Below are 23316 nucleotides of genomic sequence, written 5' to 3' on the forward strand. Positions count from 1 at the left end.
TAGACCTAACTTGGTTTCACATGAAGGATCTCTTAGTAGTGGGACCACTGTGCTCTTATAGGCCAGCTGCCAAGTCCCATATCTTCCCTATGCAGAAGGAACTGGCACATGTCAGTTGCCTCAGGTCCCTTGGCTGTGACTTGTTCTCCTGCCCCTTGTTACAGCCACTGTTACCACGTGGAGTTTCCACTTGTCCCCTGGCTGCTAGTGGTATGTCTTGAACAGCTAGGTCTTCAGTGTGAGACTGAAGCAGCTTTCAACATCTTTGTTCTATACTTCCTTAAATACAAATTACATCAACTTGCTGATTTGTGCGGGGAGGTCCGAACTCTACACAATCTTGAATTAAATCAGATACTTCACATATGCAATCAGTCTGGTTACATTGTTCCAAGGACTCCACAATAATGTGAGTCGTATATTTGATGTTAAATTGCCTCTGGAATTTCAGAATTGTTTGTGCATTATCCCCTTTGGCAACAGCACTTAACATCTTCAGAATTCACCTTAAACAGTAAGCCTCCATGCTGCAGTCATACCTTAATCAAGAGGCCGTAGTAATAGGTAGTGTTATGAGGTAGACAGATATTGACGTTGGGGAGAGGCCAGTAACTAATGGAGGATGCCCTGCTGTGCTAGCAAGAATGAGAACTTTGAAGTCTATTTCTTGCAATAATTAACAAATATATCTTGGGAAACATTAGCTAAAAATAACAATACATATCTGCCAAGTCATACAACTTCTTTTGCTAAATCTGATGTGAATACCAAGGTCAGACCTCACAGAGCCTTTTAAAGCTGTGAGGTTGGCAGAGTGAAAACCAGGAATAAACTGGTTTTATCTCCAAGTACTTGCTGGAGCTGGAGCTGAATATCGCAAGGCTGATGCTTCCTCCTTTGACATGTAGATCCTTGAAAACATGTATTTCCTTTGCACACCAAGGTATGAATCCTGAATAGAGCTTTTGCAACATGGATCTTTTAAAAAAGTCAGGTTTCCAGGCCAGCCCGTGGCTTAGGAGAGTGCGGTGCTGATAACACCAAGCCCACGGGTTTGGATCCTATATAGGGATGGCTGGTTGGCTCACTGGTTGAGCATGGTGCCGACAACACCAAGCCAAAGGTTAAGATCCCCTTACCTGTCATCTTTTTTTAAAAAAAGAAAAGTCAGGTTTCCCCCACCAAAATAAAATAGGGCTGACTGGTTAGCTCATTTGGTTAGAGGGTGGTGCTAACACCAAGGTCCAGGGTTCCATTTCTGTACAGGCCAGCTGCTAAAAAATAAAAAGTCAGGTTTATTGAGGTATAATTTACATATACAGTAGTCCCCTCTTATCCAGTTTGACTTTCTGTGGTTTCAGTTGCCCAGATCAACCAAAGTCTGAAAATAGGTAAGTTCAGTATAATAAGATTCTGAGAAAGAGAGAGACCACATTCATATAACTTTTATTACAATATATTGTTATAATTGTACTATTTTATTATTGTCAATCTCCCTGTGCCTAATTTATAAGTTAAACTTTATCATAGATATTTTATGTATAGGAAAATATATAGTACACATAGTAAACAACATATCTTTGTATGTAGGGTTCAGTACTATCTGCTGTTTCAGGTATCCACTTGGGATCTTGGAATGGATCCCTGGCTGATGAGGGGGAACTACTGTAGTAAAATTCACCTTTCTTTGGTATACAATTCTGTTTTGACAAATGTATGCAGATGTGTAACCACCACAATTGAGCTATACATATAGATCTGAAGTGAATACCAAGGTCAGACTTCACAGAGCCTTTTAAAGCTGTCAGGTTGGCAGAGTGAAAACCAGAAATAAACTGGTTTTATCTCCAAGTACTTGCTGGAGCTGGAGCTGAAAATTGCAAGGTTGCAATTGCACTCCTCTGACTTTTTGTGTCTGGCTTCTTTCACTTAGCTTGATGATTTTGAAATTCACCCATGTGAATTTAAAAACTTGTAAAAACTTTATTTGTGGAAAATTTCAAACATATAAAAGTAGTATTAAAATAGTATAATAAACCTCCTTGTGCCTAGCACAAAATTTCAACAATTACCAACTCATGGTCAATCTTATTGCATCTACATGCCCTCCAATTACGTTGTAGCAAATCCCTGATATCATTTTATCTATCATCATTTTGGTGTATATCTCTAAAAATTAAGGACTTTCTTTTTTTTCTTTTTCTTTTGTTAACGATAGGTAACACCATTATCCCACCCCCAATTTTTATTTTCAGGTAAAGATTTTTGGCAAGACTACTTCATAATAGATGGTGTGTACTTCCTATCGCAGCGCATTAGGAGGCACATAATGCCTGGGACTCCCGGATTTTAAATCCATGACACCACTCGCCTGTGCTGCTCCAGCGCTTTTCATCAGCGTCCCAACATCCCGGAACCGACCCTAATAAGGGGGCGGGGCCGTCTCGCAGGTCTAGGCGGCGCGCGTGCGCGGAAAGGCGCACCATCTCGGCTACCGTAGTTCTCTCTTTCACTAGGGCTTCCCGTCGTCATGGCGGCGGTACGGAATCCTGTGCTGCTCGGCCTTCGAGACGCGGCAGTGTATGGCAGCCCCATGGCGCCGGGAGCCTGGACTGCTAGCAAGCTGGGCGGCGTTCCGGTGAGGGCGGGCGCCGGATTCGGGGTCGGTGGGTGCTGGTGAGGAGTACGGAGTGAGGGAGTGGGCGCGGTCCTGGGGCGGAGTCGGGGTCTGAATGCCTCCCCTGCCCTCAGGATGCCCTGCCCGCAGTAGCAGCGCCAAGGCCGGTGTGCGAAAGCTGCGGGCAGCCGCTCGTCCTGGTCGTGCAGGTGTACTGCCCGCTGGAAGGCTCCCCGTTTCATCGGCTGCTGCACGTGTTCTCTTGCGCCAGCCCCACGTGCGCCAGCGGTGGGGAGAGCAGGTAGGCAGAGAAGTCCCCGAGCTACCCCCGGAACGTTTTTCCGAGTGGGCGGGAGCGGGGGGCTCACCTGGCTGTGACGGGCGGGTGGGCTGGCAGGGAGTTAGGGGTGGAACTCTCACGGCCGTCTGTCTTTACCCTGAAGGTGGAAGGCGTTCCGCTCCCAGTGTCTGCAAGTACAAGAGAAAGAGGCGCAGGACTTTCAGGTAAAGCGGTTGTGACGGGCATATTATGCAGTGCTGTAATTTGAGGATATTCTCTAGAATATCGTTTAGGACAAACTTTTAAGCCATGTTCTTTGAAGTACATTGGAATGGCTTTTGCTCTTTTTTCAGAACCATAGAATGGTGTTTTCTTAAGGTTTTGTAAGTGGTTTCTTTTTCTTTTCATTTTTGCTTTTAGTTTACTTTTATGGTTTCTAACTCCTTTGTTAAAAGGAGTTAAAAGGACATGGAGACTTCCTCCTGGATTTAACTTTTTAAATTGTAAATTGACAGTTTATAATTGTATACATTTATGGGATACAAAGTGGTGATGTTATGATTAATGAATACAATGTGGAATAATTAAATCAAGCTAGTTAACATATCCATCACCTCAAATACTTAATATATTTTGTAAGAACATTTGAAATTTACTCTGCTAGCAACTTTTTTTTTTTTGGCAGCTGGTCAGTATAGGATCCAAGCCTGTGACCTTGGTGTTATAAGGCTGCACTACAGTTTTGAAATGTACAATACTCTTGACTATATTCACCACACTGTGCAGTAAAACTAAAAAAACTCCGAGCATTCCATTTCCCCTACCCCCGCATCCTCTGTAACCACCATTCTACTCTATTTCTATCAGATCAATTTTTTCAGATTCTGTGTATGAATGAGATCATGTGGTATTTGTCTTTCTGTGCCTGGCTTACTTCACTTAACATAATGTTCTCCAGTTCCATCCATGTTGTCACAAATGATGGAATTCTTTTTTAAGGCTGGAATAATATTCCATCATGTGCATAGTTATGTCTTTTAATTTATGTCAAAGGTCTTGAGACACATACTTTACTGATTTTTCTGTTTGGGAAAATGTACAGGTGTATACATATATGTGGTTGTGTGTAATATGTATATATATGTTTAGATAAATATACTTACTATTATGTGTATGTATGAATGTATATAACAAACATGTTTAATAAGAGTAAATCCAAATATATTGAAGAGTCAGGCAAGTTGGTAACTGCAGTGAAAAATAAAGACTCCTTTGCCTGTAAATGTCTCTATATATACACTGAGTTCTTGATATGTGCCAGGCACAGTACCAGCAGTACCAAGAATAAGATGATCATGGTGATATTTGCCAACATATGACAGGGTTCAATTGCAGATAATAGAAAAGCACTTTAACTCTTTTTAGCTGAGACAGACTTAACACAAAGAATTAGGTTTTTACTAACTAATTGGATAGGCTGGAGGAGGTGAGTCCAGGAATGACCTCCAGAACCACACCTCAGAACTGGCCTGCCAAGGAGCTGCTGTGCTACCTCTACTGCATTCAGGAAGCTTAGATGTGGTCTGGTGAACTGGAAGCTGCCCTTGTCATAGAACTGTTGGCTCCAGAGCCTTGCTCTATCCATATCTACAGACTGGCTGGCTTTTGCTTCATGGCCTTTCTCTCTATTTTAATCTCTCCAGTTTGTCTGTCTCCAGTGGACCTGATTAGCAGACCCCAGATATATCTGAAACCCTAGCTGCTGAGAGTCTGGGAAATGTAGTTCTTTCCTTTCAGTCGCTGAGTACATGAAGTACAACAGAAAGATTTTGGAACAAATTAAGAAACCACATACTACATCTGCCATACTGCCCCTGAAAAGGAAAGACATGTATTTAAGTCACCTCCAACCTGCTTTTGAATAGGTGCGGTTCAGGAAATTGAATTGGAGTTGCCAGAGGGGAAGGGGCTGGTGTGAAGGCTCCCTCAGGAAAAAGAAGGGATGGGTGGCTGAAGCCAAAAGAATAGATGAAATCTCCCAAGTGTGCTTGTATCTCATTCACTGGGATATTCTTCCAGAAACAGGAAAATGGCCTTGCAGCTGAGGACTGGTATGAAGGTGCAGATGACTGGGGAAGTGACAGTGAAGAGGCACCTCCACCACAGCTTACCTTGGATTTTGGAAATGATTCCAGCAGTGCCAAAGATGTAGATTGGACTGCCCAGCTCCAAGACCTCTGCCTGCAGGATGCTTCCATGGATGCTACTTGTCTTGCACCTCCTGGGGAAGGGATGGCCTTGCCCACTGTGGTGCCACAGTTCCTGCCCTACTACATCTGTGTGGTAGAGGAGGATGATTACAGGGACTTTTTCAGTCTAGATCATGCCCACAGCCTTCTGAGGGACTATCAACAGAGAGAAGGAATTGATATGGAACAGTTGCTTTCCCAAAGGTGAGAATGTGTGCTGCTGAGGTTGAGAAGTGACTTGATCAGGAAGCTGCCATAGTAGGTACCCTTTGGTTGCCCCAGTTACCTGGGGAAACTTTTTCAGGCAGAACTTGTGTGTGAATGACCTTTCCGCTTCACTCCTCTTGGATAAGAAAGGGATTCAGAGACAAGGGGTTCCCCTTATCAGCCAACCTTGAATTAGCTTGAAAACACTTTGCTGTATTTATAAGTGCCCTTGAGAAAATGAATGAAGATGAACAAGCAGAAGTTAGAGATGCCATATGTTTACAGAAGATATGTTCACTATCTCTTTGGCTTTCTTTTCTATTTTTAAATGTCTTTATAGCAGAGAAAGGTGAGTTAGAAAAGTGCCATTTGTTTATTGACTCTTTGCTGTGGCTCCAGAACTGGTCCAGGATCTTGGAGATCCTTCCATATCCTCAGTTCTGACCTGTAAAATGGGAGAGATAGATATCTCTATTGTGTGTTTCATCAGATGATTGTAGGGGTCAAGTGAGAGAATAGATCTTGAAAGGCTTTAACAACTAAAACACTGAAGAATGATTATTTTTGCTCTTATAATAACAGAATTACAACAGGACATTTAGAGAGACGACTTTGTTCTTTGTCAAAATTGTTTCACATGTGGCTGTTTCAGAATAATATTAAAGGGGAGTACATGAAGACATGTTGGTGTTTGAAAATAATTTATGATAGAGTCAGTGGGCATAATGACTTTTTATTTTGTTTATTTATTTGGCTTATACACCAAAAAAATTTATTGCTCACAGTTCTGGAGGCAGGAAGTCCAAGATCAAGGCAGATTTAGTTTCTGGTGAGGATCTGCCTCCTCATTTCTAGGTGGTGCCTTCTTGCTGTATCCTCAGATGGCAGAAGGGGTCTGACTTTTTAAATTGTGAATAATTATCCCAGAGTTGAAAATGGCTTGGAAGAATGGTGGGGCAATGGACTACAGAAAATCATTATATGCTATTAAATATTCTTGATATTTAAACTGTACATGTATAACTTTGATAAATTTTTTTTTAAAAGAAAATTATCTTTTTTCCTCTTGTAAAAACTGTAATTCTCTGGATGTAAACACTCAAAGGTGTTTTCTGCTTCTTTTTTTAGTCTTTCTAGTGATGGTGATGAAAAATATGAGAAGACCATAACTAAAAGTGGAGATCAGATGTTTTACAAATTCATGAAGAGAATTGCTGCTTGTCAGGAGCAGATTTTGAGGTAAAGGAGGCACATTTTATTGTGTTTTTTTAATTATAAAAGTAATACATGTTTTAGCCAGTTAGCTCAGTTGGTCAGAGCATGGTGCTTATAACACCAAGGTTCAGGGTTCGATTCCTGTACCAGCCAGCCTCCAAAAACAAAACAAAACAAAAAAAAGTAATACACCTTAGTTTGGAAAACCAAAATCCACAATATTTCCAAAACCAAGAATGAACTATGATTATAGTATAATACCTTCACTTGTCTTTTATGCATTTGTATACAAGCATGTATGTAGGTATTTATTTTATTTTTTTAAACTTTAAAAAATTTTTGAGTCTTAATTGATTATACGTATTTTTGGGATTCAATGTTGACATATGTTGATCAAATCAATATTACTTGCATATATATTGTTACAAATCATACTTACTCTTTATGCCCCTTATCCAATCTCTCCCCATCCCCCTCTCCCTCCACCCTCCCACCTCCAATAACCCTAGATTCCTTCTCTCCTTCTGAAAGAGTAATGGTTACTCTGTTGATTTGTTGCCTCAATGATCTGTCCAATGCTGAGAGGTGTGTTCAGGTCCCCCCCAATATTATCATAGAACAGATGCTGCTTCTGTCTGTCTGGAATGGGCTTTGTGGAGAGAGAGATCCTCTTCTTTAAATAACATAATTTTCTCTTTTTCAATAAACATTTATTGATATCGAGGATTGTTCTATATTATTAAAAGTTTTTCAGGGCCGGCCCGTGGCTCACTCGGGAGAGTGCGGTGCTGACAACACCAAGGCCCCGGGTTCGGATCCCATATAGGGATGGCCGGTTCTCTCACTGGCTGAGCGTGGTGCTGACAACACCAAATCAAGGGTTAAGATCCCCTTACCGGTCATCTTTAAAAAATAAATAAATAAATAAATAATAAAAAAAAAAAAGTTAAAAAAAAAAAAAAGTTTTTCAAAATACTTTTTTCTGTCTTTTTATAAACTTATGTAATACATTCTAAGGCTTAAAGATGTAAAAAATATATGCATATGCATGTACATATAAATACAATGAAATAATTCCAACCATTCCCATTCCCAGTCTACTCAGTTAACCACTGTGTCCTTTGAGTTTCTTTATAAGCAAATATAATTACATATTACTGTCTCCCACCACCTTTTTTTTTTAAAATAGAAAAAGAAGCATTTTAGACAGATTCTGTGTCCCACTTAACTCCACACTGTATCTGAGAGTACTGTATCTTTTCAGTATATTGAGGGCTTGTTAAAAAGAGAGAAAAAAAGCTTTTTACAGATTGATTAGCTCTTATCTGAAATAAGTGGGGCCAGAAATGCTTGGGTCGGATTTTTTTTTTGTAATATTTTCAGAATATATATCAGTTGAGCATTCCTAATTTAAAAATCTGAAATCCAGAATGCCCCAACGAACATTTCCTTGAGTGTCATGTAAGTGCTCAAAAAGTTTTGGATTTTGGAGCATTTCAAGTTAGGGATGCTCAACCTATAGTACTGTAGTCCCTTATATGTTTTCCCTGTGAACCCGCCCAGTTCGAAGAATTTCTTTTCCTTCTTTTACAGTGGCCCTTATGCTGGATTCATTTAAAAATACAGTTTATGATACATTACATACAAAATATGTGTTAATTGACTGTTTAATGTAATTGATAAGGCTTCTGGTCAACAGTGGTTTATTAGTGGTTAAGTTATTGGGGAGCCCGAAGTTATATGTGGATTTTTTACTGTGTTGAGGGGTTGGCGCCCCCAACCCCCATGTTGTTCAAGGGTCAACTCTATATTGTTCATAGTTTTTACTACTTAGTACAGAGTTAAACTTCACTTGTGATTCCTGCATTCTAATTTTATTTTGTTTTCTCTTGTTTTAATTAGATATAGAAATTAGAGTTCTTATAACACATATCCACTCATGAAAACATGCCCAAATTATGATACCTTCTGCAGAATTTTCAGATTGAACAAATGTTTATTAAGGCAGTGATGATTCTCAGAGGAGATCATCCCCTGGGAGAGACCCTTTGCCACCGAGACTCAGTGCCCACAGTGAGCCACTTGCTGCTAAAAGGCTGAGTTATCATATGCTGGGGTGGGAGGAGGACCAGTAACCACTGCCCTTGGTGCTGACCACAGAAGTGCCCATTCTGGTCACGGAGGCAGACAACACTATATGCTATGACAGGTGCCCAGCAGAGCTGTGAACAAGTATGTAGGAAGCACAGAGGAGGGATCAAGGCCTCTGCCTTGGTGCATCAGGGAAGGTACCATGCAGGAGAGAGAGACTTGGGCCCTGAGCCCTGCTGGATGGACTAAAGAGCAAGAATGCTTCAGGTCAAAGAAGGATCACCTACAGACAGTAAAGACACTCAGGTGTGTAGCGGGGTGGGGGTGGGGTGGGTAGAATGTAATGAGCTAGATGTCATAGTGTCTGAAGTGAGCGCAGCTTGATTGGAAGACTGTCCTTTCTCCTTTGATCCCACAGTCCCATGCCCTGACCTCTTTTAGGACACAATCTGTTGTCTTTCTTCCTTGTCAGACTGGGTGATCCCCATACTTGGTACCTAGCACTGTGGTTGGCATGGATCAGGTGCTCAACGTGAATTAAATTAATTTCATACTTAAGAATTTGTACTTTATTCTGTGGCGAACGGATGCAAGGATTTTGCATGGGAGTGATATGGTCCCTCTGAGATTAGAGAAAAAGAATCCAAGTGAGAGATGGCGAGAGTTTGGATCAAAGTAGAAGATATGGAAAGGAGCGGATTAGTTCAATAGATATTTATTTATTGGCTGATGTTGGTGACCATTGGATATGAGAGTAAAAAGTAGCAAAGGTGGTTTTGAAGTTCTGGCTTGTGAAGTGGGTAAGTGTTGGTGCTATTCTGGAGATGGGGTTTTAGGAGGCTGTTATCTGGAGGGCAGGGGTCTTGAGTTTTTTAGGACTACAGAGTGTGTCCTTGCCAGTTTTATTTACGTCTTTATAATTCTGTTTTGTTGTGTTTGGTTTATTTTGGTGGCTGGCCAGTACTGGGATTGACCTGGGGACCTAGTTGCTGTGAGCACCACACTCTAACCAGCTGAGCTAACCTGCCATTCTTCATCTTTATAATTAACTCTTTGTTACTTATGAGATAATAGTTTTGATTTTATTTCCCATGTGCATGCTACTTTACAAGTTTTTTACAATGAAGACATATTATTTTGTAGTAAATAACTTTGAAGACATATTATTTTTGTAGTAAGTGCCTCACAATTGAATCTGAGGCCTCGAAGTACAAGGCTTTAGTCTTCCATGTCTAGGGTGGAGAAAGTCACTTAAAACGTTTTTCTTATCCTCAGTGCTCATCTCTAAAATGATGATGATGATGATGATGATACAACTACCTACTTCATAAGATTCCTGTCAGAATTATTTGAGGTAGGGCCGGCCCGTGGCTCACTCGGGAGAGTGTGGTGCTGAGAACACCAAGGCCCCGGGTTCGGATCCCATATACGGATGGCCGGTTCGCTCACTGGCTGAGCGTGGTGCTCACAACACCAAGTCAAGGGTTAAGATCCCCTTACCGGTCATCTTTAAAAAAAAAAAAAAAAAAAAAAAGAATTATTTGAGGTATTTGAGGTGGTGATCATTCTGCGTCTGAAAATTTGAAATCTGGAATGCTCCAAAATCCAAAACTTTTTAAAAAAAATTTATTTATGTATTAATATTTTTTTACATTCTAAGATGTTGTTGCAGAACAGTTGGGGGATGGGGAGAATGGAAGGGGGAAGAAACTAGGGTGGGAGCAGTAGGCAGGAGTGGGTGTTGATCGAGGCCCGTGGCACACCCCTCACAAAATCCAAAACTTTTTGAGTGCCAGTATGACACTCAAGGGAAATGCTCATTGGACCATTTTGGATTTCTGGATTAGGGATGCTCAACCGATTAAGTAACTGCAAATACTACAAAATCCAAAAAACCTGAAATCTGAAATATTTCTGGTCCCAAGCATTTCAGATAAGGGATACTCAACCTGTACTTGTTGTTGTTTGAAGTTCACTGAGTTGCGTTTTGGGGAAACAGAGATGTGTAAGATCTGTTAGTAATATTTGCATATATATGAATTCTCCATGATCTCAGGACAAAGATCTACTAAATTATCTGATTTCTGTAAAATTTTTGGCAATGAGGACAGTATATAACTTTTGTGCAGTGCACAGTACCCATGTAGGTATGTACTTCACAAAGTCTTTGTTTAGTGGAGCCAACACCCTTTCAAACAAGGTGGGATGGAAAAGTGCCTTGGTCTTGGCATTAGAAGACTTGGCCTTGAACAGGTGACTTTGCCTTCATTTTCTCTTCTGTAAAATGGGCTTGATGCCTACTCTACAGTATGTTTGGAAGGATCAGTGAGGTAAAGCAAGCTAAGTCATCCTGCAGGTATCTATTGAGTGCTAGGCACTGTTACAGGGGCTACAGATAGAGCAGGAAATGAAACAAAGTTCATGTTCTTATAGATTTTATATTCCAGTGAGGAAGATTAAAAATAACTAAACATGTATAATATCTGGAAGGGATGAATGAGGAAAATAGATCTATTTTAGTTAGGATGTCAGGGAGGCCTCAGGCAGTGATGTACCCAGCAGGTATAATATGTAAAAATAGGTAGCCACATAGGCCAGACAGTGAGCAGAGTGAAATCAAATGGTCTTTCTCCCCTAATACCTAACATAAGGAATCTAAAAGGTAAAAGTCAGCCAAAAATACAGTAAAAAACAAATAAATGTTAAAAAGAAAATCACTTCCATTAATACTGGAATAAGGAAAGGTACTTAATACTGTAACACTCAAAGTGACAGCCTGGGAAATATCAGTAAATGTCTGACAGTTCTGAGTGCCTCATAATATTTATTATTTGTGTAATTAATTTACTTTTCACAGAGAAAGTTACAGAAATTTCTGGTATGGTTAAGTATAAGTTCTAGTTCTTTAGCTAGAACTTATACTTTAGCTCTTCTTTCACCTCCGCTAAATACACTGATTAGTCTACAAGATCCTGAGAATTTTTAGTTAATAATCTTGAATCAGGAAAGAAGCAAACAGGAGGAGAATCTGCATCTTCAGACGTGAGGGATGATGGAACCAGCTGTTGGCCAAACAATTGTGTGTGGTGGGGTGGTGATGTGAGAATCAGGGATTGCCTCTTAGAAGCAAAGCTGCCGGCTTCCCTGATGAATTAGAGTAATCATCAGGTAGTCAAGGGCAGTTTCTCCTGCATTAAAGAGGGATTTCTCCCAACATAGAGCATTTTACACTATCTCAGAAGAAAAAGCAGAGCCCAGATGTTCTAATAAAGACTGCGTCCAGTCTCAGCAGAACTATGTCCCCACCCTAATTCCTTGTTTTACAACCTACATAAAAGTAGAAAAAATGGAAAATACTCTTGTAGAGTCATCTCAGATATGAGATGGGCAGGAAATTGCTGAGAACCTCTGCACATCATTTCAGAGCAAATAGATTTGCTCCCATTAAAATGATTTCTCCCATTTAGTATTAGGCTAAATGAAAAGTAGCATGCCACCCATGTAATTATACTTTGGCCAGTAAAATTAAAGAAATGAACAGCATATTAAAAAATGAGCTGAAGATCTAAGTCTGGAAAAAACCCAGAATCCAAGGAACACATAATTCCCAGCACATGCTTCAAGATACAGAAGAACTTGATGTATAAGAAAATGAATTCAATAAACAAGTGCCCAAAGGTGAGAAAACAAAGTAATTATGAGATGAAAGGAAAAATGAATTGCTAAAGAAACTGACCCACACAACATCATTACGCATCTAATGTAAGTACTGATGTAGAGTAAAGACAAGCTAATTCCCTGAATGCAGAAGAAAGAGACAAATCAAAGCATCCAGAGAGGTATCTTTGGAGGATTGATAAAGATAATTACTATGAGGATAATTGGTGACCAAAACAGAGAGCTCAACAAATGGATTAAAAATAATATTCAAAGATAAACTAGGAAATTTCCCTCAAATAAGAACTAAATCTGCAAATATTAAAGTACGTTGAGTACAAGAATGACTGACAGTGAGAGACCTAGCCTGGTGGTGGTTTTAAAAATATTCTTATTCTTTTACATTTTAACCATTCTAGTAGATGGTAGTAGTATTTCACTGTGGTTTTAGTTTACATTTTTGTAATACCTAATGATGTTGAGCATCTTTTCATGTACTTATTTGACATATGTCTTCTGTAGTGAAGTATGTGTTTACATCTATTTTTAAATAGCTTTATTGAGGTCCAGTTGACCTACAACCAACTGCCCGTACTTAAAATGTACACTTTGACAAGTTTTGATATATGTATATACCCATGAAATCATTACTACAATCAAGGTAATAAAACATATCCATCATTCTTAGTAGTTTCCTTATACTTCTTTGTAAGTTCTCTCTTGCCCTGTCCCATGTCACTCCCACTGTCTTCAGGCAACCACTGGTCATCTTTCTGTCATACCTTAGTGCATTTTCTATAAATTTGTGTAAATGAAGCCATATAGCATATACATTTTTTTGATCTGGTTTTTTCCTCTCAGCATAATTATTTCAAGATTCATTCTTGTTGCATGTATCAATAGTTCATTCCTTTTTATTGCTGTGTTGTATTCCATTGTATGGATATACCACAGTTTGTTTATCCATTCACCTATCGATGGACTTTTGGATTATTTCCATCCAGTTCTTGGCTATTATATATAAAGCTGCTATGAACATTCAAGTACAGGTTTTTGTATGGACATATGCATTTATTTCTCTTGGGTAAATACATTGGATTGGAATGGTTGGATCACATGATATGTATATGTTTAACTTTTTAATTAATCAAACTGTTTTTCCAAAGTGGTTATACCACCAGTAGTATAGTAGAATTCTCGTTCCTCCACATCATTGCTGGTACTTGGTATGGTCAGTTTTTAATTTTAGCCATTCTAGAAGGTCTGTAGTGGTATTTCATTGTGGTTTTAATTTATATTTCCCCAGTAGCTAAATGATGTTGAGCATCTTTTCAGGTGTTTGTTTTCCATCTGATTATATCATCTTTGTAAAAGTGTTAGTCAAAAATTTTTACCCATATTTTTTGGGGGTTATTTATCTTGTTTTTTAGTTGTTGCAATTCTCCATGTATTCGGGTATAAGTTCTTTTTCATGTATATACATTTCAAGTATTTTCTCCCTGTCTGTAACTTGACTTTTCATTTTGGTGATGGTGTCTTATAAAGAGAACTCTTAAATTTTGATAAGTCCAACTTACCAGTTAAATTTTGATAAGTCTAACCAGTTTTGTGTTTTTTTGATGGTTCATACTTTTTATTTCTAAGAGATTTCTGCCTAACTTAAGGTAACAAAGGATTTTTCTTTTGTTTTCTTGTAGAAGTTTTTAATTTTAGCACTTATGTTTTACACTGTGATCCATTTTGAGGTGATTTTTATACATGGTATATGAGGGTCAGGGATCGTTTTTTTCCCATATGAATATCCAGTTCTTACAACACCAGCTTTTATTTATTGCTAATTACTTTTGTCTTCTACCTTATCAATTACTGAGAGAGGAGTGTTAAAGTCTCCAACTATGACTGTAGATACATCTTTTTCTATTTTTAATTCTGTCAATTTTACCTCATGCATTTTGGTGCTGTTTTAAGATGTGTGCATATTTAGGATTCTTATATTTATCTGATGACTTGATCCTATTATAATTATGATATGTTCCTATTTCTTTTTGTGGGGGAGGTGGCTGGCGATATGGAGACCTGAACCTTTGACCTTGGTTTATTAGCCCTGTTTATTTCTGATGATATTCCTTTGGAGTGTATTTTGTCTGATACTAATATAGCAACACTACTAAGTTTCTTTTATTTAGTCTTTATATGGTTGATTTTTATCCATCCTTTTACTTTCACACTATGACCTACTTTGAATACAGTGTGTTTTTCAAACATGTTATGTATTCTGGTCTTGCCTTTTTATTCATGCTGACAGTTTGCCTTTTATGTAGAGTATTCAGTCCACTTAATGCAATTATTGATATTGTTAATTTTATCATTCTACCGATTTTTTTCTCCTTTTTTTTTTTTTGTTTCTCTATTTCTTTTTGTTTTAATCCTCTTTTCAATGAACTGAGTATTTTTAGTTTATTGTTTTATTTTCTTTCTTGACTTAGTTTAACTTTTTATATTGTTCTTTTAGGGTTTGCTTTAGTGATTTAACGTATATCTTTGACTTATTGTAATCTGTCTTCACATAATATTTTACTACTTTAGGTACTGAAAACCATACCACAGATTCCCATTTGTTCTTCACGTTTGCTTTGTGGTCTTGTTTTCATATATTTCACTTATTCTTTTTTTTTTTTTTTTTTGTCAGCTGGCCAGTTCAGGGATCTAACCCTGGACCTTGATGTTATCAGCACTATGTGCTAACCAACCGAGCTAACCAGCCCACCCTATTTCACTTATTCTATATATGCTATAAATCTCACAATGCGTTATTATTTTTGCTTGAAATAGTCAGGTTTTTAAGAAAAACGTATATAAAATAAAAATGAAAAAATAAAAAGGCTGGCTGGTTAGCTCATTTGGTTAAAGTGTGGTAACACCAAGGTCAGGGGTTCAGATACTAGTTAATGGCCAGCTGCCAGAAAAGAAAAAAAGATTATCAGAAGTTCTTTTGTATTTATCCACCTATGTACCCGTTTGGTGTTCCACATTCCTTCATGTAAATATGAGCTTCTATGTGGAATTTCCCTTCTGACTGAAGAACTACTTGTAAGACTTTTTTATTTTTTTGGTTTTTTGGTGGCTGGCCAGTACATTACGTTTTGTAATGCAGATTTGTCGGAGATGGTTTCTCAGGTTTTGTGTGTCTAAAAATGTAGGTATAGTTAATATTTACTTTTTTCTTTTTAGTACTGAAAAGATTTTGTTCCACTGTCTTCTTGCCTTTACTGTTTCTGTTAGAAATTAGCTGTAATTCTTATTGTTGTTCTTTTATTTGTAATTTTTTTTTTTTGCTTCTTGGTTTTTACCAGTTTGACTTAAGTATTTGTGTGTGTGTGTGTGTGTGTGTGTGTGTGTGTGTGTTAGTTGATTCTGCTTGGGATTTGCTGAGTTTTTTGGATTTGTGGGTTGATGGGTGATGTTTTTTCATTAATTTTGGAAAAATTTTGGCTATCATCTCTTGAAATATTTCTTCTATTCTACTCTCTTTCCTTCTTCTAGGACTCCATTTATTGGTATGGTAGACTGTTTGAAATTGTCCCATAGTTGTTAAATACTTTTTTTTTTTTTGGTTTGTTTTTACTTTTTGTTTCATTTTGGATAATTTCTATTTACTTTCCCTCAAATTCACAGATTTTCTTAATTGTCATTTCCAGTTTGCTGTTAACTTTTATTGAATGAAATTATTTCTCATAGGGCATTTTCATTTCTAACATTTTTGTTTTAATCTCTTTTATTTCCGTTTTTATGCCAAATGCCTTATCTGTTCATGCCTGTTCACCTTTTCTACTAGGTTCTTTTACACACTTATTATTGGTATTTTAAAGTCCTTGTCCTTGTCCATCATCTTGTCTGTGGGTCTCCTCGCATTGACTTTCTTTATGTGTTAACTTTTCCTGCTTCTTTGCGTATCTAGTAACTTTTTTATTGTTTACAAGAAATGGTTGAAGAACAGTAGATACTTAAGTAAATATTTACTCCCTACAAGGGTGTATACCTTCTCCCATAAGGCCAGTGGTGTGGAGGTTTGAGTCCATTTAATCTGCAGTTGAGCTGAGTCTGGACTTTGTTACAGTTTTACTTAGATTCAGTTCAATATTGGCTTTAGTGCCTTCATTGAGACTTTGAATTAATCTTTGATAAGACGTCAAATATCTTGCTATGCTGTAAGGCCTTGCTGATAGTTTTTTGGGCTTCTGGGGGTTTTTCTTTGCTCCTTATTTGTTCCTGGTACTCTGCAAGAAAAAAAAAGTTTGCAAACCATGGTACAGCCTTAGATGTTGGAATGTGACTTGCATGTGTCTCTAATTCAGGATTCTTTGTTTTCTTGTCCTAGGTATTCCTGGAATGGAGAGCCACTCTTTTTGACCTGCCCTACATCACAAGTCACTGAGCTCCCAGCTTGTAGCCACTGTGGAGGCCAAAGGACATTTGAGTTTCAGCTTATGCCAGCATTGGTCAGCATGCTCAGAAGTGCTAATTTAGGTAAGAAGCCCTTTGTTAATGTGAGTTTGTGGATTTCTGGCACTATTTTGGAATTATTCTAAAATGAAAGACTATGTTTTTATTTTTGCTTACTTAAAGGTATCATTAGCATTTTATAGAAAGTTTGGGAAGTTAAATTTATCATAAGAAACTTATGGCTGGCTGGTTAGCTGAGTTGGTTAGAGTGTGGGGCTGATAACACCAAGATCCAGGGTTAGATTGCTGTACTGGCCACTTGCCGAAAAAAAAAAAAGTTCTATAATTCAGCCAGTCTAGTATAAACGCTGGTGCTATTTTGGTTGATGTAAGGCCGAGCTCTTTTCTGTCCTTAAAATTATTTTCATCACATTATTCTATAATCAAAATTAATTACTTTTTTAAAAATAGCTTTTAAAATGATTATAATTATTAATTATTTCATCACTTTATCATTATATAGTCTTTAGTTTTAAAAATGTTTTAAGAGAAATTAATAATTTTTATCATGAAATACATGTTTGTGACTTTACTATCAAGTGGTGCAGAAGTGTATGCAGGAAGAGGTCCACTAGAATGTCACTTACTAGAGGGAATTGTGCCTTTTTTTTTTTTAATGGCCAGTTCATTTTTTTATACTTTTCTCCAAAAATATTTTATGCATAAACAGATACATGAATATATATGTAAAATAATTTGGGGGGACCTAGCAGGTTAGCTCAGTTGGTTAGCGCACACTGTTGTGACACTGAGGTTGAAGGGTTTGGATTCCCATACTGGCCAGCGGCCAAAAAAAAAAAACAAACATTTTTTTCCCCCACAAAAATATGCATACTATTTTATAGCTTTTTTTTCTTTCTCATATAATTGGGGAATTTTTTCCATGATAATATATAAGTATCTTTTTCAAAGAGCATTATTGAGGTGTAATTGACATATAACAAACTGTATTATATGTATTTAAAGTGTACAGACTGGTAAATATTGACATGTACACACTCATGCAATCATCACCACCACAGTTAAAATAATGAACATGTCCATCACCCCCAGAAATTTCCTCAAGCACCTTTGTGTCCTGTTGTCCTCCCTTCCCCAACCTCTGATCTACTTTCTATCGTTATAGATTAGTTTGCATTTTCTAGAATTTTTATAAATAGAATTATATACTATATACTTTTTATCTGTATTTTTCACTAATAATTATTTTGAGATACATACATATTGTATGTATCAATAGTTCATACTTTGCTATACCTGAGTAGTAGTCTATTTTATGAATATATCACAATTTGTTTATTGATTAACCTTTTGAGTACATTATGTGTTGTTTCCATTTGGGGCTATTACAAATAAAGTTGCTATGAACATTTGTGTACATGTATTTGTATGGACATAGGCTTTCATTACTCTTGGGTAAATACCTAGGAGTGGAATGGTTGGATCATATGGTAGGTGTGTGTTTAACTTTTTAAGAAACCGCCAAACTGTTTTTCAAGGTAGCTGAACCATGGGCTGGCTGGTGAGCTCACTTGGTTAGAACATGGTGCTATAACACCAAGGTCAAGTGTTCAGATCCTCTTACCAACCAACTGCCGGAAAACAAAGCAAAAACAAAGTAGTTGTATCATTTATATCCCACTTCATATATCAAGGCATGAGAGTTACACATCCTTGCCCACATTTGATATGGTCAGTCTTTTTAATTTTAGCCAGTCTCCTAGGTGTGTAATGATATCTCATGATTTTAATTTGTTTCTCTAATAACTAATGATTTTGAGCATCTTTTCATGTGCTTATTTGCCACTCTATATTTTCTTTGGTGAATGAAGTGTCTGTTCTAATCATTTGCTCTTTTTACAAATTGGTTTGTTTTCTTATTATTGAATTTTGAGAGTTTATATATATATATATATATATATATATATATTTTTTTTTTTTTTTTTTTTTTTTTTTCTGGATACAGGTTCTTCATTTGATATACAATTTGCAAATATTTTTTCCCAGTCTGTGGCTTGCCTTTTTTTGTTTCTGCTTTTTGGTATAGACTTCATTTTTTAGAAGTTTTAGATTTACAGAAAAATTGAGAAGATATTACGAGAGTTCCCATATACCTCACACCCAGTTTCCCCTTTATTAACATTTTACATTGGTATGATATATTTGTTAAGATTAATGAACCAGTGTTAATACATTATTATTAGCTAAAGTTCATAGTATATTTAGATTCCCTTACTTTTTACTTAATGTGTAAGATTCCATCCAGGATACCACATTGCATTTAGTTGTCATGGCTCTTGGCTATGACAGTTTTTCAGACTTTCCTTGTTCTTGATGACCTTGACAATTTGGGGGAAGTATTGGTCACATATTTTGTAAGGTGCCCCCTATTGGAATCTGGTGTTTTTCTTGTGATTAGACTGATTAGTTATTGGGAGGAAATATCACAGAGATAAAATAACATTTTCTTCACATCACATCATATCAAGGGTACATGCTATCAAAATGATTTATGATTACTGATGTTGCCTTGATCACCTGGCTGTGGTAGTTTGTCAGGTTTCTTCACTGTAAAGCTACTCTTTTTTTCCCTTTTCCATAATACGCTGGCTTGTCCTTTTGTTCTCAACACAGTGTCCATTAAAAAGCAAGAGTTTTTTAATTTTGGAGACCAATTTATTAATTTTTTCTTGTATGGATCATGCTTTTGGTGTTTTGTCTAAGAAATATTTGCCTAAGCCAAAGTCACAATGATTGTTTCCTCAATTTTCTTCTAGTTTTATAGTTTTGTTTTACATTTAAGTTTATATCTATTTGTGTTAATTTTTGTGTATGATGTGAGGTATTGATTAAAGTTTTATTCTTTTGCATATGAATATCTAGTTGTTTCAGCACCATTTATTGATAAGGCTGTCCTTTCTCTGTTGGATTGTCTTTGCTTTTGTTGAAAATTGGTTGTTCATATATGTATGGATTTATTTCTCTACTCTGTATTTTGCGTTGTTCCATTAAATGTTATCCTATCTTGGCATTAATATCACACTGTCTTGGTTACCGTAGCTTTATAGTAAGACTTATAATCGGGTAGTATTAGTCTTCCATCTTTGTTCTTCCTTTTCCAAGTTGGCTCTTCCAGGTCCTTTGCATTTCTATATGTATTTTAGAATTGGCTTGTCAATTTCTTTAAATAAAAGAAAGCCTTTCTGGGATTTTGATTAGGATCGCATTGATTCTTTAGATCAGTTTGGGGAAAATTGATATCTTAACAGATACCAGCAGATGGTGGAGTTCTGGATTCCTGGAGCTTACTACTCTGCCATCTTCCATGACATTACTCCCACAATTGATTTTTGTATATTGATCTTGTATCCTACAACTGGCTATTGTTGTTGGCTTTTTTGTTGATCATATCAGGTTTTGAACATAAATGGTCATATCATCTGCAAATAAAGACAGTTTTACTTCTTCCTTTCCTATCTGGCTGTGTTTTGTTCATTTGTTTGTTTCATTCGCTTTATTGGACTGACTATAATCTCCAATACGATGTTGAATAGAGATGGTAAAAGCAGATATCTAGTCATGTTTCTGATCATAGGAGTAAAGACGTCAGTCTTTTGTCAGGAAGTAACCTAACTATAGGTTTTTTGTAAATGCTCTTAATCGGGTTGAAGACATTCCTGCCTTTCTAGGAACATTTGCATTCCTTTTAATAGCTGTGTATATAAATATTATGATTAAGGGCTTTATTATTTCAGTGTTATTAATTTTTCTCAAGTCATGTTATCAAATTGCTGCTTAGTAGGTCTGTATCAGTTTATGGTGCTATAAGAAACAGGAGAATATTGATTTCTTGGCATCTTTGGCTGCATCTGGTACAAAATTTTGGAAAAATTTTGCAAGTATTGTTAAAAATGTTATTTTGTGACCCAGCAATTCCACTCCTAGGTATGTACCGGAGAGAATTGAAAACATATGGCTATGCATAAATCTGTATGTGAATACTTATATCAGCATTATCCATAATAGACAAAAAGTGGAAATAACTCAAATGTCCATCAGCTGATGAATACATAAGCAAAATGTGGTATGTCTGTAGAATATCATTCTGCCATAAAAGGAATGAAGAACTACATGATACATGCTACAATATGGTTGAACCTTGAAAACATGCTAAGTGAAAGAAGCCAGACACGTAAGGCCATATGTTGTATGATTCCATTTATATGAAATGTTCAGAATAGGAAAATCCATTGAAACAGAAAGTAGATTAGGAGTTCCCAGTGGCTGGGGGCAGGAGAAAATGAGAAATAACTGCTAATGGGTTTGGTTATGGGTTATTTTGGGGGGTTGATGAAAATATTTTGGAATAAGATAGTGGTGATTTTTGTACAACTCTGTGAATATATTAAAAACCACTGAATTGTATACTTTGAAATGGTGAATTTTATGGCATGTGAATTGTATCTCAATTTGAAAAACACCATCTAAACAGCTGTGCAAACTCATAATGACTTTGGTAATCCTAGCAAAGGCAATAGGAGGAACGCTTAAGACAGCAAAGCAGTGGTTATGACAGTTAAATTTAATGGAGGTAATTAAGCCAACTTAAATAAACGAGCATTGATTCTTCAGTAAAAATTGTTAGTTTTATTTTCCCTTTTAATATATCAGTACTAGAGGCCAGCTTGTTGCTCACTCGGGAGAGTGCGGTGCTGATAACACCAAGGGCACGTATTTGGATCCCATATAGGGATGGCTGGTTCACTCACTGGCTGAGTGTGGTGCTGACAACACCAAGTCAAAGATCCCTTTGCCGGTCATCTTTTAAAAAAAAAAAATATATATATATATATCAATAATATGTAGTTGAAAATTTTCCCATATATTTTTTAAACCAATTTTTCCCTTATTAGTGCTTTATAGATGCCAATCCTTTGGACCCTTATTTTTTGAGGTTGTCATATTTTTCTTGCTGGTATAATTTATTCTGTATCTTCCCTGTTTGTTGCAAATTCTTTCTCTTTACTATTTTTGTTTTGTGTTTGGTTTTCACAGCTCCAAATTTTATGGGGTTCTCTTGGTCTTTTTGTGTGTGTGTGTTTCTTTTTTTAAAATTCTAAACCAAGGAAGTCCTTCACATTCCACAAATTTTTGTGTGGTATTGTTTTTTAAAAGATTTAATTCTTTACTCAGTGTTGACAGGTATTTTTATTAAGAACAGTTTTTCTCAAATAGCTGAACAGTGGGCGGGCCCATGGCTCACTCGGGAGAGTGTGGTGCTGAGAATACCAAGGCCCCGGGTTCGGATCCCATATACAGATGGCTGGTTCGCTCACTGGCTGAGCATGGTGCTCACAACACCAAGTCAAGGGTTAAGATCCCCTTACCGGTCATCTTTAAAAAAAAAAAATAGCTGAACAGTTTTTCTTATACCATTCATTGAATATTTCTTCTGTTTTTTAAAAATACTTTGTGTGGTACTTTTCATCTTTTATATTTTTATATATAGTGTATATTTTCTGGACTCCTAAGACTATGTTCATTTCTTTTTAAAAATATTTTTTAGGGCCGGCCCTGTGGCTCACTCGGGAGAGTGTGGCGCTGGTATCGCCGAGGCCGCGGATTCAGATCCTACGTAGGGATGGCTGGTGCGCTCACTGACTGAGTGTGGTACAGACCACACTGTGCCGAGGGTTCTGATCCCCTTACCAGTCAGAAAAAAAAGAAATTTTTTTTTTAAATGTAACTGTAATAATCACTGCAGAAACCCCATCACCCAGAGCATATGGCTGTGACATATATTTCCTTCCTCTTTCTATATACATTAAAAAATAATAAAATTGGACTCATACTTATTCCTATTTTTCTTTCTTCCGAGCATTTTCCATTGTCATTTTCCATTGTCATTAAATATTAAAACTTCCACTACTCAGTGGAAGTTTTATCTATTTACCTAAACGTTTCAACTTTTTTTTTTTTTTTTTAAGATGACCGGTAAGGGGATCTTAACCCTTGACTTGGTGTTGTCAGCACCACGCTCACCCAGTGAGCTAACGGGCCATCCCTATATGGGATCCGAACCCGTGGCTTGGTGTTATCAGCACCACACTCTCCCGAGTGAGCCACGGGCCGGCCCCTCAACTTTTTTTTTTCTTTACTGTGGTGACACTTTAATATTCTTTATATAAAGCTTTTTCTATATTTTAGAGTATTTTTTAGAGATTCAGTGTGGAATCTTAGAAGTAGAATCTTTATCAAAGGATATGAACTTTTTAAGTTTTTTTGCATAAAATAATAGGTTATTTATAACTTAACATGTCCTTTTGTCTTCCACAAAGGCTGCGTGCTTTGCACACACAAGAACACACAAGTACACAAATATTGAAGATGTGTTTTTTGTTTGATAGCAATGAATGCTAGTATGAAATACCAGAGTCTTCTCTCTTTATTAAATCCAACTTCGTTTTTATAAATAAAATATTCACAATTTATAAAAT

At 37.0% G+C, this 23316-nt stretch overlaps 1 protein-coding gene across 1 annotated transcript in view; it reads left to right on the plus strand.

Moving 5' to 3' along the window:
• Positions 1 to 2521: 2521 nt before the first annotated feature.
• The window catches only part of PDCD2L (programmed cell death 2 like), a 35665-nt gene continuing 14870 nt past the window's right edge, over positions 2522 to 23316 (plus strand). Inside the window, exons 1-6 of the mRNA XM_063112672.1 lie at positions 2522 to 2638; positions 2752 to 2918; positions 3061 to 3121; positions 4977 to 5350; positions 6482 to 6592; positions 16695 to 16843. Coding sequence (XP_062968742.1) covers positions 2531 to 2638; positions 2752 to 2918; positions 3061 to 3121; positions 4977 to 5350; positions 6482 to 6592; positions 16695 to 16843 — 970 coding nt within the window. The 5' untranslated portion in view covers positions 2522 to 2530. The remainder of the gene's footprint in view (positions 2639 to 2751; positions 2919 to 3060; positions 3122 to 4976; positions 5351 to 6481; positions 6593 to 16694; positions 16844 to 23316) is intronic.

This window comes from Cynocephalus volans, chromosome 10 (genome assembly GCF_027409185.1).
Source record: "Cynocephalus volans isolate mCynVol1 chromosome 10, mCynVol1.pri, whole genome shotgun sequence".
NCBI classification, from domain to species: Eukaryota; Metazoa; Chordata; class Mammalia; order Dermoptera; family Cynocephalidae; genus Cynocephalus; species Cynocephalus volans.